Source organism: Manis pentadactyla, chromosome 2, assembly GCF_030020395.1.
Source record: "Manis pentadactyla isolate mManPen7 chromosome 2, mManPen7.hap1, whole genome shotgun sequence".
In the NCBI taxonomy this organism is placed as follows: Eukaryota; Metazoa; Chordata; class Mammalia; order Pholidota; family Manidae; genus Manis; species Manis pentadactyla.
The window spans coordinates 215,773,221-215,789,836 of NC_080020.1; the positions used below are offsets into that span (position 1 = coordinate 215,773,221).

At 39.7% G+C, this 16,616-nt stretch overlaps 1 protein-coding gene across 1 annotated transcript in view; it reads left to right on the forward strand.

The window, feature by feature from the left end:
• The window catches only part of HADHA (hydroxyacyl-CoA dehydrogenase trifunctional multienzyme complex subunit alpha), a 51,254-nt gene that overhangs the window by 12,521 nt on the left and 22,117 nt on the right, over positions 1–16,616 (forward strand). The window contains exons 4-7 of the mRNA XM_036881913.2: positions 1,337–1,470; positions 4,778–4,916; positions 5,896–6,015; positions 7,343–7,445. Of these exons, the coding sequence (XP_036737808.2) occupies positions 1,337–1,470; positions 4,778–4,916; positions 5,896–6,015; positions 7,343–7,445 (496 nt within the window). The remainder of the gene's footprint in view (positions 1–1,336; positions 1,471–4,777; positions 4,917–5,895; positions 6,016–7,342; positions 7,446–16,616) is intronic.

A 16,616-nucleotide genomic window follows, 5' to 3' on the forward strand; every position in this document is an offset into this window, starting at 1 on the left:
GGTTTCTTCTAGTTGACCTCAGGTGTCTGGTTAACATCAAGGATCAATAAAACTATCCTTGTCTAACAGTATAGAGTGGTGAGGTGAATTGTTAGGGAACAACCAAAGTACAAGCTTTGTTTATAGGAATCAAAACTCACCCACCCATCCTAACTGTGAGTGGTTAAATCTGCTTTCTTTGTTACCTGCCTGACATAGTCTTACTCATAGTAAGGTGGCTGGATTAAATGCGTGTGATAAATACTTCCTGAGGGACCTGAATGATGCAGTGTACTTCACATATTGGAATTCAGGTTCAGTTCAAAGTGGAGCTTCATTCATGTTTGGCAACATGAACAAAGCATGCATCAGTAATCCAGTTTTCTGCCAAAAAGAGCTTTATTGCAGGAGCTCATGCTTTCTCCCCATCTAAAATTGGAATAAAGATTTCATAGCTCAGATATCTTGTTACCAGAGGCCCAGGTGAAATAGGAGGACCTGGATGGAAGCACGTAACTATCACAAATGAAGAAAAGAAGAGCCTGTCCCCCTCACTAGAGTAAATCTTGGCAACCACTCACCAGTGATTGAAACTTAAGATATTTTTTAAGAATTCTGTAAGTTAAGCATTTTTCCTGAACACAAAAATAACACATGCCTATGATAGGAAATTTTAAAACTATAAAAAAGAAAATAGCAATCATTCATACTCCTAACCCAAAGATAACCACTTTCAACATTTAATCCAGTTTCAACAAATAACATTTGCAATTTTAAGATCATACTATATGTCCAGTTTTGATTCCTTTTTTTTCTTAATGCTATCCACATTTTTTCCATGCCCATAAATGTTTGTAGACTCATGTAAACCCTGTGTATGATTCAAACACCTAAAAAAAATTTTTTTTATTAAGGTATGATTAATATACACTCTTATGTAGGTTTCACATGAAAAAATGTGGTTACTACATTTACCCATGTTATCAAGTCCCCACCCATACCCCAGTGCAGTCACTGTCCATCAGTGCAGCAAGGTGCCATAGATCCACTATGTGCCTTCTCTGTTATACACTGTTCTCCTCATGATCCCCAACACCATGAAACACTTAGAATATTAACTAAATTCCTTCTTTGACTAGACCTGTTTTTGAGGGGAGGGGTACCTATAGGTAGCTGCAGCTGCCTGAACAGAAAAATACTAGGTTGGTTTTTTACCCCCTCCCTTTCATTCTTGCTTCTAACAGTGTATTTCTGTCAGATAAACATATTTTCTACAATCAAAATAGCATTTGATGCTTATTTGCACACTTCGTACTTCGAATTTAAACCCTTAGCTGTGTGTATTTTTCTTCGGCAGGTAAATGTACTGAATAAAGAACTACATTCAGAGTTCCTAGAAGTAATGAATGAAATCTGGACTAGCAATCAAATCAGAAGTGCCATCCTTATCTCATCAAAGCCAGGCTGCTTTATTGCTGGTGCTGATGTCAAGTAAGTTTTAGGAAATTTGAAGTTACCTTTTGCCTTGGCTAACAGTATGTTTCTTAGGCCTTTTAAAAGAAGATAGAAGTAAATTCTCTGAAAGTCTTTTTTTTTTTAAGTTCTTTTTATGAGTATAATAATGTTGATAGTAAAAAGGAGCTTGTTGGTGTATCACAGAGAAGGGACATAGTGGATCTCTGGCAACTTGCTGCACTGATGGACAGTGACTGCATTGGGGTATGGGTGGGGACTTGATAATATGGGTAAATGTAGGAACCACATTGTTTTTTCATGTAAAACCTTCATAAGAGTGTATATCAATCATACCTTAATAAAAAATTAAAATAAAAAAAAAGGAGCTTGTTGCTTAAACCAGGTAAGAGTAAATATAGACTTCCCTTAAAGAAGTTGAAAGCAATTCAAAGAGGAATATTTGACTAGAATAAAAAATACTATAAAATTAAACTAACAGTGAGATGCATTTTTTTTTTTACCCATCACACTACAAACTTTAAAAATTTTGGATATTACTGTATTAGCCAGGACCTGGAGAAATGAGAAAGTCAGTGTATTACTAGTTGGTGCCAATTGGTACAGCTACTTTTTTTTTTAAATAAGGTATCATTGATATACACTCTTATGAAGGCTTCATAAGAAAAACAATGTGCTTACTACATTCACCCATATTATCGAGTCCCCTCAATACCCCATTGCAGTCACTGTCCATCAGTGTAGTAGGATGCTACAGAGTCCCTATTTGTCTTCTCTGTGCTATACAGTCTTCCCCGTGACCCCCACACCATGTGAACTAATCATAATGCCCCTTAATTCCCTTCTCCCTCCCTCCCACATCCCTTCCCTTTGGTAACCACTAGTACCTTCTTGGAGTCTGTGAGTCTGCTGCTATTTTGTTCCTTCAGTTTTGCTTCATTGTTATACTCCACAAGTGAGGGAAATCATTTGGTGTTTGTTTTTCTCTGCCTGGCTTATTTCATGGTATAGCTACTTTTGAGATTGGCAGCATTTAGTAAAAAGTAAAATTGCATGTATCATATAATCCATTGATTCCTCTTATAGTTACTTATGCTAGAGAAATCACCCCCTTTCATTTTTAAGTACCCATGTACAGGGACGTTCAGTTCTGTGTGGTTTAAAATAGTGAAAAATTTGAAACAAGCTGAATGTCAGTTGATAGGGAAATAGATAAGTAAAATGTGGAAAATTTACCTGATAAAATACTATAAAACACTTCAAAAGAATTAACTAGATCCACAGTACAATGTTATGGCTCAAAAACATAATGTTACATTTTTTCTAAGTTGTAGACTGTTTTTTACAGTAGTTTATGTAAACATTTTTGAACCATACATAAAAATACTTCTTTATATTATTTATGGGTACAAATATATCGTTGGTCTGGAAGGATGGGCTAAAAACATGAAAATGGTTATTTCAGGATAATGGAGTAGCTGGTAAGACTAGAGGAGTTTGTCAAAGGGAACTTTACTGATGCAGCTAATATTTTCTTTCTTTTTTCCCATTTTCATATGGTAGAATCTATGCATGTATATAAGAAGGAGAAGTGATATCTTAGTTTAATGGGTTAAAATATGGAAGTTAATTCTGTCAAAATATTGGTATCTGTTATATTATTTGTACTTTAGGCAATGATAACTAGCATTATAGGCTTAATAATTTATATTTAAAAGTTTTTGCATATTTTGGAGTATAAACTCCATGTTGTATACCTTTTTTTTATGTATAGTAATGGGAAATTTATAAATATTCTATTTATTCAATATTTACTTTTAGGAGAAGCAAAATTATCTCTAGCAAGTGCTTTTTCTTCTAGCTCATTATTTGAGCCTAGCAAGGCATTGACAAACCTGGCAGTAGCTACTTGTGTCCATAGGAAAATACTTAGAGCTTCCATGAGCCTTAGCTGAGCCATTCCCAGCATATGAAATGACAAAAACCTAGTTAATATTTGGTCACAGGTACAAAATCCAGAGCTTAAGTATGTTCAGAAACAAAGCAAATGAAACAAACTGAAATTAAATGACATTGAGTACGTTATTATAGCAAATCTTTTTTTTTTTTTTTATGTGGGAAGAATTTTTTTTTTTTTTTTTGAGAGGGCATATCTCATATTTATTGATCAAATGGTTGTTAACAACAATAAAATTCTGCATAGGGGACTCAATGCACAATCATTAATCAACCCCAAGCCTAATTCTCAACAGTCTCCAATCTTCTAAAGTATAACAAACAAGTTCTTACATGGTGAACAAGTTCTTACATAGTGAATAAGTTCTTACATGGGAACAGTACAAGGGCAGTCATCACAGAAACTTTCGGTTTTGATCACGCATTATGAACTATAAACAATCAGGTCAAATATGAATATTCGTTTGATTTTTATACTTGATTTATATGTGGATCCCACATTTCTCCCTTTATTATAATTATAATTATTATTATTTTTAATAAAATGCTGAAGTGGTAGGTAGATGTAAGATAAAGGTAGAAAACTTAGTGTTGTAAGAGAGCAAATGTAGATGATCAGGTGTGTGCCTGTAGACTATGTGTTAATCCAAGCTAGACCAGGGCAATAAAACATCCACGGATGCAGAAGATTTCTCTCAAAACAGGGGGGGAGAGGTTCTAAGCCTCACCTCTGTTGATCCCCAATTTCTCACTTGATGGCCCCCCTGCGACTGTGCCTGTCTTAGGTTGTTCCTCCCTTGAGGAATCTTACCCGTCTCTGGCTAACCAATCATCTTCCAGGGCCATACAGGGAGATGTGAAGTTGGTAAGTGAGAGAGAAGCCATATTGTTTGAAAAGGTTAGCTTTTTACTTCTTTATAGCAAATCTTTTTTAATCTTTAGGGCATCTATTTAAAAGTTTGAGATGCCTCTAAACAACCTTAAAGGTTTTTTTTTCCCTATCATTTTGATTGCTGTTTAATCTGAAAGGTACCTGATAGTGAAAATATTCACCAGAAGATGCTTTTCCTCATGTTCAGAGCTTTGCATTCTAATAATTCATTATAGAAGCAGAAATAAATTATCCAACACATTTTGTTTCATGTTCTCTGGATCCAGAAGTTTAACATTCTTTGTACAGAGATGATGTAGTTGGTGTTAGCTGTCTGAGGCAAAACCATTCTTAAACTTCTGAGTATTTGACAACTCATTACCAAATACTGATATATGACAGGATAAGAAAGAACGTAGTGGATGAGACCTTGAACAAAGTAGGCTGAAGTTTGATCTTTGTTTTTTTTCTGTTTCTCTGTGTTCGTATTTACTGCAGCATGTTAGCCGCTTGCAAGACCAATCAAGAGATAATGCAAATATCACAGGAAGCACAGAGAACGTTTGAGAAACTTGAGAAGTCCACAAAGCCTATTGTGGCTGCCATCAGTGGATCCTGCTTAGGAGGAGGCCTTGAGGTATAGATGTACTCCAAAGTCATGGAGACACTTTCCATCTTATTTGTGGGATTCACCTGCTGTAAACCCTTCGGCTACTGTTTTTCCTGAGGGAAGTTCTTGGAGGAGAATCAGCTTTCCTTTTAGTTATCAAACTTCTGGATAGGCTTTAATACTTATTCTCTTGACACTGAGCAAGCAAACCAAAGGGTGATGTTTTCACTTGTAAATTGAGAAGATTTGATCTAGTTCTCTAAGGTCTTTTTCAGTTCTAAAAGCCTGGTTCAACTTTGTAGGGCAAAGATTCAAAAGTGTGGTGATGTTCTTGAGCTTCTTAAGTCTACTTGAGACACATAAAACAATATATATTTGTGAATAGTAAAATAAGATTTGAGAAATGAGATGCTTACTAGACTGGAGCATATAGGAAAAGAAGGGGGAAAGAAAATAACATTATTGAGCATTTACCACGTGCTGGGCCGTATGCTAGATAGATGCTTTCACATATACTAATTAAGGATACTTAAGCCTGGTCCTAAAATATGGGCAGAATTTACCCAGAAAAGAGTGGAAAAAGGCATTTAACATATGGCATGGTGTGTGAGCAAAGACAAGGGTAAGCAAAGCCTATATAGGACAGCATGTGGTAAAAATGCTCAAGGCTCATTAGTAGGCTTGCTTGATTGAACAGGAGAGTCTGTGTAATAGGGTGCAAGGCTTCTTAACCTCAGGTGCATTTTTCTATTGAGAGCTTCCATAGCTTTAAGCAGATTTTTAAGGAGATCTGCAACCCCAAAAGAGGTTAATGAGTTAGGGAAAAAGTATGAAATAAGGCCGGAACGGTAAATTGTAGAAAGCATCAAGTGACAGCCTAAGGAATATCATTTTTTTCTGTGGGCATATTCCTGCTTTTCTAAGTAATCTTTAGACCCTCACAGATTCTAAGATGATATAAAGTTACATTTTCTAACTTTCTACTTTTCTTTCATTTGTTTTGAAGCTTGCCATTTCATGCCAATACAGAATAGCAACAAAAGATAAAAAAACCGTATTAGGTGTCCCTGAAGTCTTGCTGGGCATCTTACCAGGAGCAGGAGGCACACAAAGGCTGCCCAAAATGGTAAGTTTAAGACACTCTTGTGAAGTTTAGAACCTCAGTATCTATGTACCCCTTTGCATCTATTTCCTCTTGTACAAACGGCATAATAAGGGTATTCATTGTAGAATTTAGAAGCCAAATATGAGTATAGAGGATAAATAACAACTGTTTATTCTTGGCACTTGTTTATTTTTTCAATTCCACTTTTTATTTATTTTAATTCCTTTATCAAAATTATTGATAAAGGTTCTTTGTTAATCCCTGAAAAAAGATAAAGATTAGTAAGATACATGCCTTACCTTTCCAGAGCTTAGTGTTTGTTACTTATCTGCATGGCACCATCCCAAATCAGTATTTCAAATCCTTGGGTCATTGGGTCATGTTTTGTAATAAATATAAGAGGCAGACCTTTCCCCTGCTTTAGAAGATCTCCTTGCTGTTGTCTGTAGAATCAGAGGCTTTTAAATAATTAAGGAGATAGGAAGGACAGTCAGACCTGGAGGCTGGAAAGCAATCTTATATCTAACATGAACGCCCACTGAACCTCATAGCTCCTAGCACTATAGATTCCTCAATGAAAACAAGGCTCATCAGAAGTACTCTCTGGAGGGAAGTTGAATTATACTGGGCACAGAAAACTAGGAAGGTTTATGGTGTTAGTTTTCTGATAATCCTTCATTGAAATTGTCAAGAAGATTTATTGAAAGAGCAAATAAACCTATATGTGTGTAGAAAATATTGCTGAGTTTCTGTTGCTCCATCATAGTTGGTATTTGAATGTTGATAGAACCACCATTCTTCTTTTACCTACATAAGAAACCCTGGCTGAGTCCTATTTTTGTTAAGCCTAAAATTAAAATTCTCTTTAAAGACATTGTCAAAACTGTCAGGTTTTTCATATTCTCCATTAGTTCCAATGTAGAAATTTAAATATTATACAAAATGATAGAGAAGAAACTCAGAATGACGTGAGTGCACAATTTCAGGAAACATGAAATAATTTCTCCACCTAATCACTTCCACAAGACAGAAATCCTACATATTAAGAGGTATAAAGACATTTTTGTTTCCTGTTGTACAAATGGCATAATAAGGGTATTTGTTGTAGAATTTAGAAGCCAAATATGAGTATATGCAAATTAAATGCAAATTCAGCTGGAGTTTTCTGATCCCAAAAGTTACCAAAATTTATATCAGTTTGTGAAATTCAGTGATAGACAATAGCATAAAAGTCTGGTCTGACTTTTCTCATTTTAATATTTATTTTGCTCAGTTGATAGGTTTGTGAACTATAATTGTCACTCTGCTATTTTTTTCCCCTATGCCCTGATCCTTACTTGCATGTCAGGTGGGTGTGCCGGCTGCTTTTGACATGATGCTGACTGGTAGAAACATTCGTGCAGACAGAGCAAAGAAAATGGGACTGGTTGACCATTTGGTGGACCCCTTGGGTAAGTGTTAGCCTCAGTTTGTGTCTTATGAAGTGATTTATTTTCATAAATAGTTAGTATCTTTAATATTGGTTACAGTGAAACTCAAACTGTTAAGCAATGAGTCATTCTGAAGAGTGAAGTTTTTTAAAAATAGCTAATGCTAAATCGTTTTCAACATGATCCCAAATTTTATTTTACTTTATTTATAATTTGGACATCAGGAACACAGAACTGAATCAAGTCATTATTTTTAGTTCTTATATTACCTGTATCATTATCCATGATAACCTTCTTTTCTTGTGTGTGTGTGATTTTTAGTATTAACTTTATTTTTATTAAGGTATCATTGACATGCAATCTTATGAAGGTTTCACATGAAAACATTGTGGTTACTACATTCACCCATATTATCAAGTCCCCCCCATACCCCAATAAGGTCACTGTCCATCAGCAGAGTAAGATGTCACAGAGTCACTACTTGTCTTCTCTGTGCTACACTGTCTTCCCAGTGACCCCACACACACCATGTGTACCAATTATAATACCCCATAATCCCCTTCTCCCTCCCTCTCCACCCGCCCTCCCCCACCCCTCCCCTACCCCTCCCCTTTGGTAACCACTAGTCCCTTCTTGGAGTCTGCGAGTCTGCTGCTGTTTTGTTCCTTCAGTTTTGCTTCATTGTTATACTCCACAAATGTGAAAAATCATTTGGTACTTGTCTTTTTCCTCCTGGTTTATTTCACTGAACATAATACCCTCTAGCTCCATCCATGTTGTTGCAGATGGTAGGATTTGTTTTCTTCTTATGGCTAAATAGTATTCCATTGTCTATATATACCACCTCTTCTTTATCCATTCATCTACTGATGGACACTTAGGTTGCTTCCATATCTTGGCTACTGTAAATAGTGCTGCAATAAACAGGGGTGCATGTCTTTTTGAATCTGAGATTTTGTTTTCTTTGGGTAAATTCCTAGGAGTGGAATTCCTGGGTCAAATGATATTTCTATTTTCAGTTTTTTTGAGGAACCTCCATATAGCTTTCCACAATGGTTGAACTAATTTACATTCCCACCCGCCGTGTAGGAGGGTTCCCCTTTCTCCACATCCTCACCAGATTTGTTGTTCCTAGTCTTTGATGTTGGCCATCCTAACTGGTGTGAGGTGATATCTCATTGTGGTTTTAATTTGCATTTCCCTGATAATTAGCGATGTGGAGCATCTCTTCATGTGTCTGTTGGCCATCTGAATTTCTTCTCTGGAGAAGTGTCTGTTCATGTCCTCCGCCCATTTTTTAATAGGGTTATTTGCTTTTTGGGTGTTGAGGAGTGTGAGTTCTTTATTTTGGATGTTAACCTCTTGTCAGATATGTCATTTACAAATATATCCTCCCATACTGTAGGATGCCTTTTTGTTCTACTGATGGTGTCCCTTGCTGTACAGCAGCTTTTTAGCTTGATGTAGTCCCATTTGTTCATTTTTGCTTTTGTTTCCCTTGCCTGAGGAGATGCGTTCGGGAAAAAGTTACTCATGTTTATATTCAAGAAATTTTTGCCTATGTTTTCTTCTAAGAGTTTTATGGTTTCATGACATGCATTCAGATGTTGATCCATTTCGAGTTTACTTTTCTGTATGGAGTTATACAGTATTCTAGTTTCATTCTCTTACATGTAGCTGTCCAGTTTTGCCAACACTAGCTGTTGAGGAGGCTCATTTCCCCATTGTATATGCATGGCTCCTTTATCATATTAATATGATATACATTGCTAATCGTATACATTACACATACATAACACTATACATGCTAATCGTAATGCCCCCTTTCTTTTTCCCCACCCTTATCCCTCCCTTCCCTCCCCAGTCCCTTTCCCTTTGGTAACTGTTAGTCCATTCTTGGGTTCTGTGATTCTGATTCTGTGATTGACCATATATGCTTGGGTTAATATCTGGACTCTCTATTCTGTTCCACTGATCTATGGGTCTGTTCTTGTGCCAGTACCAGATTGTCTTGATTACTGTGACTTTGTAGTAGACCTTGAAGTTGGGGAGCAAGATCCCCCCTGCTTTATTCTTCCTTCTCAGGATTGCCTTGGCTATTCGGGGTCTTTTGTGGTTCCATATGAATTTTAAAACTATCTGTTCCAGTTCATTGAAGAATGCTGTTGGTATTTTGATAGGGATTGCATTGAATCTGTAGATTGCTTTAGGCAGGATGGCCATTTGACAATATTAATTCTGCTTATCCAAGAGCATAGGATGAATTTCCATTTGTTAGTGTCCTCTTTAATTTCTCTTAAGAGTGTCTTACAGTTTTCAGGGTATAGGTCTTTCACTTCCTTGGTTAGGTTTATTCCTAGGTATTTTATTTTTTTTATGCAATTGTGAATGAAATTGTTTTCCTGATGTCTCTTTCTGCTAGTTCATCGTTAGTGTATAGGAATGCAACAGATTTCTGTATATTAATTTTGTATCCTGTGACTTTGCTGAATTCAGATATTAGATCTAGTAGTTTTGGAGTGGATTCTTTAGGGTTTTTTATGTACAGTGTCATGTCATCTACAAACAGGACAGTTTAACTTCTTCCTTGCCAATCTGGATGCCTTTTGTTTTATTTTATTTTATTTATTTATTATTATTATTATTTTTTTGATTTATTATTTCTATTTTGTTATCATTAATCTACAATTACATGAAGGACATTATGTTTACTAGGCTCCCCCCTTCACCAAGTCCCCCCCACATACCCCATTAGTCACTGTCCATCAGCATAGTGAGATGCTGTAAAATCACTACTTGTCTTCTCTGTGTTGCACAGCCCTCCCTGTGCCCCCCCCCACATTATACATGCTAATCATAAGTCTCCCTTTCTTTTTCCCCCTTCTTCTCCCTCCCTTCCCACCCATCCTCCCCAGTCCCTTTCCCTTTGATAACTGCTAGTCCTGTCTTGGGTTCTGTGATTCTGCTGCTGTTTTGCTCCTTTACTTTTTCCTTTGTTCTTATACTCCACATATGAGTGAAATCATTTGGTACTTGTCTTTCTCCGCCTGGCTTATTTCACTGAGCATAATACTCTCTAGCTCCATCCATGTTGTTGCAAATGGTAGGATTTGTTTTCTTCTTATGGCTGAATAATATTCCATTGTGTATATGTACTACCTCTTCTTCATCCATTCATCTACTGATGGACACTTAGCTGGCTTCCATATCTTGGCTATTGTAAATAGTGCTGCAATAAACATAGGGGTGCATATGTCTTTTTACAGTAGGCTGCTGCATTCTTAGGGTAAATTCCCAGGAGTGGAATTCCCAGGTCAAATGGTATTTCTATTTTTAGTCTTTTGAGGAACCTCCATACTGCTTTCCACAATGGTTGAACTAATTTACATTCCCACCAGCAGTGTAGGAGGGTTCCCCTTTCTCCACAACCTCACCAACATTTGTTGTTGTTTGTCTTTTGGATGGTGGCGATCCTTACTGGTGTGAGGTGATATCTCACTGTGGTTTTAATTTGCATTTCTCTGATGACTAGCGATGTGGAGCATCTTTTCATGTGTCTGTTGGCCATCTGAATTTCTTTGGAGAACTGTCTGTTCAGTTCCTCTGACCATTTTTTTATTGGATTATTTGCTTTTTGTTTGTTGAGGTGCGTTAGCTCTTTATATATTTTGGATGTCAACCCTTTATTGGATCTCTCATTTATGAATATATTCTCCCATTCTGTAGGATGCCTTTTTGTTCTTCTGATGGTGTCCTTTGCTGTACAGAAGCTTTTCAGCTTGATATAGTCCCACTTGTTCATTTTTGCTTTTGTTTCCCTTGCCTGGGGAGATATGTTCATGAAGAAGTTGTTCATGTTTATGTCCATGAGATTTTTGCCTATGTTTTTTTCTCAGAGTTTTATGGTTTCATGACTTACATTCAGGTCTTTGATCCATTTCGAATTTACTTTTGTGTATGGGGTTAGGCAGTGATCCAGTTTCATTCTCTTACATGTAGCTGTCCAGTTTTGCCAACACTAGCTATTGAAGAGGTTGTCATTTCCTCATTGTATGTCCATGGCTCCTTATCGTATATTAATTGACCATATATGTTTTGGTTAATATCTGGACTCTATCCTGAGTGAGACGTCTGCCTTCTTATTTCAGCTCTCATACAGCCAACAAATATCCTTTAATGATCTATTTAGTGCCACATTTTTCTCATTTTTGTGCTATTTGTTTGTGATTTCAGCCATTCAAAATGACAAGAGCTAGGAGTGAAAAAGTACAGAATCAGGGTTGGGAGAGTGTCTTCAAGGTTCCCCTTCCTCTCCCAATAAGGAGGCCTCACCAGAGGCACCCGAAGATGACCTTGGCTGAAGGTCCCATAAAGACAGACAAGAATGAAGGTACCAAAGCTAGACTGTGTGTAAGAGCATAAAGGCAGCCAGGAAGACCTGAGTCCTCGACTACAGCTCCTTTTAGGGACTGCAGTGCACTGCCTGTGCTCCAAATTTAGTGTGGGAAGGATACCTTCCCCATGTGGTCTGTAAGGTAAAAAGCCTTTGTAATTTCCTATGGTTAGGCCTGAAAAATGACACATTGATTTTTGGCCAGGGGCTGGACTCCTCAATTTCTGCAAATGGTCATGTGGCCATAGCAAGTGTTTATAAATTACCTTTTTTATTACCCAGTCCATATTCCCTTTATTTTCAGAATGTACCTCAGCTGGTCATAGTTCTTTGCCTGGTGGGGTGACCTTCATTCCTAAAAGGTCTGGGCCATTAACTGTCCTGCATGAATTGTATTGTTACAGGTTTCTGTTGACTAAGTTACAAGGCATGGTGTCACTAAAAGACACTCTTAGAGATCTCCCATATTCAAGACATACTCTCCCTTACCTCCATTGTGTGGTCTAAACACAGCTCTTCCTTGGTAATCAGGGTTAATCTCCCCAGCCTGTACAGTAACTCCCTTCTCTGCCTGTATTACAGAGACATGGGGAGCCCAAACTGGCCATATGGTAGTCTTAACTTCCAGTGGTTTGGTTTGATAAGTCATTGTTATATCTCCTAATGGAAGCATTATTCTCTTTGGAACTAAATCATCTAGACCAACAGTGCCTAGAGTCGCAGGGAAAGGAAGTAAAATTTTTGGTGTTAGATAACTAGAGGTAATAGCAGAGCCGTTTTCTGTTTGTACTTCTTGATTCCTGGACCCATGAATCCTCACTTTGGAAGAAGGAATGCCATATATTGGAGGCTAATTTACAGTATACACAGCATCCTGGATGAAGTGTGCTATTACAGAGTCTTTGAAAGTCCATTCCACCTTCTGTCAAGCCGACTCCTTCATGATGATGGAGCATATGGTAAGATCAGTGCATTTCATGAGCGTGGCCCTTTGCCACACCTCATTTACTGTGAAGTGAGTTCGTTGATCAGAAGCAGTGCTGTGTGGAATACTGTAATGGTGGGTAAGGCTTTCCGTAAATCCACAGATGGTGGTTTTGGCAGAAGCACTGCATGCCAGGAAGGCAAATTCTTACCTACAACAAGTGCCTATTCCCTCAAACAAAGCACTGCCCTTCCTGTGGCAAAAGCAGTGCAGGATAATCAACCTGCCACAAGGTAGCTGCCTTGGGGGACTCCCCATATGAGGGACTCAGTATTGCTCTCTGCTGTTGACTGACTGGGCATTCAGCAGTGACTGGAGCCGGCTTGGCCTTGATGAGTTGTAGTGGCTCATCATGTTAAGCCCATGCAAACCTCCATCCCTCCATTGTGACCACTGTTTGGGCAGTGACAGGAGTGACTGGGGAAAGAAGTTGAGTGATATCCACAGAATGGGTTGTTTTTTCCACTTGATCATTAAAATTCTCTACTGAGATGACCCAGTGGTGAAAGTATTTCACATTCTTTGCCTGTTCAGAGAGGCCTGTCCACATACACATTCCCCAGGTATTAGTATTATGTGTTAGTGTGCTAGGGCTGCCATAACAGAATGCCACAGACTGGGGGGCTTAAACCACAGAAATTTATTTTTTCATAGTTCTAGAGACTAAAAGTCCAAGATCAAGATGTTAGCAAGTTTGTTTCTTCTACGGCCTTTCTTCTTGGTTTACAGATTGCGCCTTCTCACTGCTCTCGTGTGGTCTTTGTGCACATGCAAAATTCATGTTTCCAATATAGTCATACTTTGAAGTACTGGGGGTTGGAGCTTTAACATAGGAATTTTAGGGGTCACAATTCTGCCCATAACACCTTGTCACTAATTTTCCATTTGTCTTCTGCGATGGTGCACTTAACTCCTTTCAGGTTCCCAGACCTGATTCCAATGCGTGTTGGGGGCAGGGGGCACATTTCTCCCCACACACAACATCACGCAATTCTTGAACAGCATCAGGGTGTCCAAGAACCCAACTCAATTCTGACGTGATTTGCCCAGAGACAGCAGCAGACTCCCCAGGTTTAGGGCTCCACCCAACAAGACTGCCTTCCATGCCCCAACTCCAGACACCAATCAAGCTGTTACCTGTGCTTCTGACCTCTGCGCTACAGATTGGAGGTTCCAACGACCTCCCCCTTGGGTTTGATTAATTTGCTAGAGTGGCTCAACAGAACTCAACAAAACACTTACACCTGACCAGTTTAGTGAAGGATACTGTAAAGGACACATAGAGCAAGGCCCCCATATAAAGGAACTTCTATCCTGGTAGAATTTGGAGCCTGGCTTGGTGGCAAGTGGAGGCATTCTGGTTATGCTTTGTGAAAGCTCTCTACTACTAAGAAGCAGGATCCAGGAGAGCAGAGAGGGATTAGCTTTTCTCGGGGTTTTGTGAGGGCTTTGTTGCATAGTCATGACTGACTAAATTATTGGCCATTGGCTGATTGAGACTCCAGCCCCTGCCCTTGGGTGGAGGTCCAGAAGTCTCATTAACATGACAAGACACCCATTTCACCTTTAAGATTCAGCAGTGTTTTCAGGAACTGTGGATGAAGACCAAAGATACCTGGGAAATACTTATTTGGTCATATGAATATCTCTTATGACTCATTATATCTCAGTCTACCCCCTGGTCTTCAAACACAGTTTCCTTACAGCAAAACAATCTACCCATCACATTACTTACATCTGGTATGGCATTTATACAACAGAACAATAGTATTAATGCAAATAGGCCTAACATTTGGAGAAGCCAGTGTGGGGTGGGGACAGACTTAAAGAGACAACTCATTAGTCTTACAAAGTGTCATGACCAGAGTTTCTCTCAGAGCAATATAAATCTACCTTACAGGCTGTCATTCAACCTTGACAGGTTCCAAAAATGGAGGAGTTCTTGGCAAACATATAGCTTCACCTTCAGGACATCTGGCATGCTTTTCTTAAGAGATATTATTCTCTTACTCTGAGCCTCTCTCAAGACATTAATAAAATGTTGGATTTCCCTCATTGTTTAACCCACTTATTCATCCCTTTACCCTCAGCTATAATTTCTCCTTCCCTCCATTTGTCATTTTTCTTTACCCAGACTTTCCCCACCTGTGGAAGGGACGTGAGGTTCGGCTGCTGTGCTGGTCCAGATTGCTGGCAGCAGTACCAGTCTAGCAAGTGCCTTCCCCCCAGTCCACTCCCACTCATGGAGGGCAGGGCTACACGGTTGCAGAACGAGCGGGCTGTCCCCGTCACTAGGGGGCCCAGCTGCGCTTCCTGTCAGCCCCCACTTGGCCAAATTGGGGGAAGGCACAGTCCACCCCATCAGGCCCTTGGGAATTCTGACCTAAAGGCTTGAGGGCATGGTTACAGTTTCTTGCTTGGTAACCATCCCTGCTTCTGGCACCCACAGTTGCAGCCCTGGTCCTGGAACCACTGCATCTGGTAGGAAACAGGAAAGTTGCAGTGATGTGGGGAAGAACTATATAGTCACACCAGCCTACTCCGCCACCCCCTCTCCCCCAGGTCCCCTGAAAAGTGGAGGAATCTATCCAGTGGGGGCCCTACCTTAGCCCCCTCATGTTAAGTGTAAGGAGACACTCTTGAAGGTATGTAAGCCAGCCCCTCATGCCTTTATCTCCCCCAATTTTAGACAGCAAATGTTTCAGCTGCCCATTCCAATTCTGTTAAACCATTGCTCTGAGGATGACGTGCAGCATGGCACACCCATCTGATGGGATGTCTGTTGGCCCACTGGACGTCATGGACTGTAAAATGTGTCCCTTGGTTTGAAGAGATGTAACTTGGTGGTGCAAACTAGTACAGTATCTCTTGTTCTAATTCTTTTATGGTATTTTGAACATTTGCATCTACCACCAGGTGTGCAAGCCCAGTCCAGAATAAGTGTCTATTCCAGTTAGGACCCCCAGGGGCTACTGGCATTGGTCCAATGTAATCCACTTGCCAGCTAAGTGGGGGGCCTTCCCCCCCACCAGGGAATTTTCCCCATAGCTACCTGCAGTCTTTGTCTCTCCTGCTGACAGAATAGTTCTTGTTGGCATTGTGTGCCTCACAGGATGCAAGAGGAACATGTTTAGATTCAGCCTATCTCTGCTTTGCTGCAGCTCCCCCATGTCCACTCACGTCATGGACACAGGTGGCCGCCTCAAGGGAGCACATCAGCTGGTCTGTTTGGTCATTCCAATGACCTTTTGATCCCAGAAGCAGGTTCTTCTGATGGGCATCAATGTCCTACTTTAATGTGCCCCTTAAATTCTCAGAGTGATTTCCATAGGGTTGAACCCCACATGGGCATTCCTTTAATAATCCACTTCTCCACTGCCCATTTACCTGACTAGACAGCCAGGCCATTGGCTACATCCCACGAGTCAGTAAAATCCAACCATAGAGCCTTTTATCTTAGTTCAGTTCTTCCATCACTGCCTGGAACACAGCATGCACTGCGGCCCACTGGGCTGGTTTGTTCTTGCCTTCCTCAACCAGACTCTTGTCATCCGTGGGTCTTAATGCAGCAGCTTTCCACACAGGACACTGTCCGTTCACCTGGGAGCTGCCACCCTTAAGTAAACCAAGCAGCTCTTGGCTGCTCAGCTGAGGGCTCTTCACAGGGCACAGCCCACGTAGTGATCGGTTCTGGCAGCTCTTCAGGTGGCTCCACAGCCGGTCCTACAGGAAAAGAGGCCACCTGCTCATGGATACCATGTAGGCCTCCGTGCATAACCCTCCCCGTGCCCCCCCCCCGCCCCGCCACAGCCTG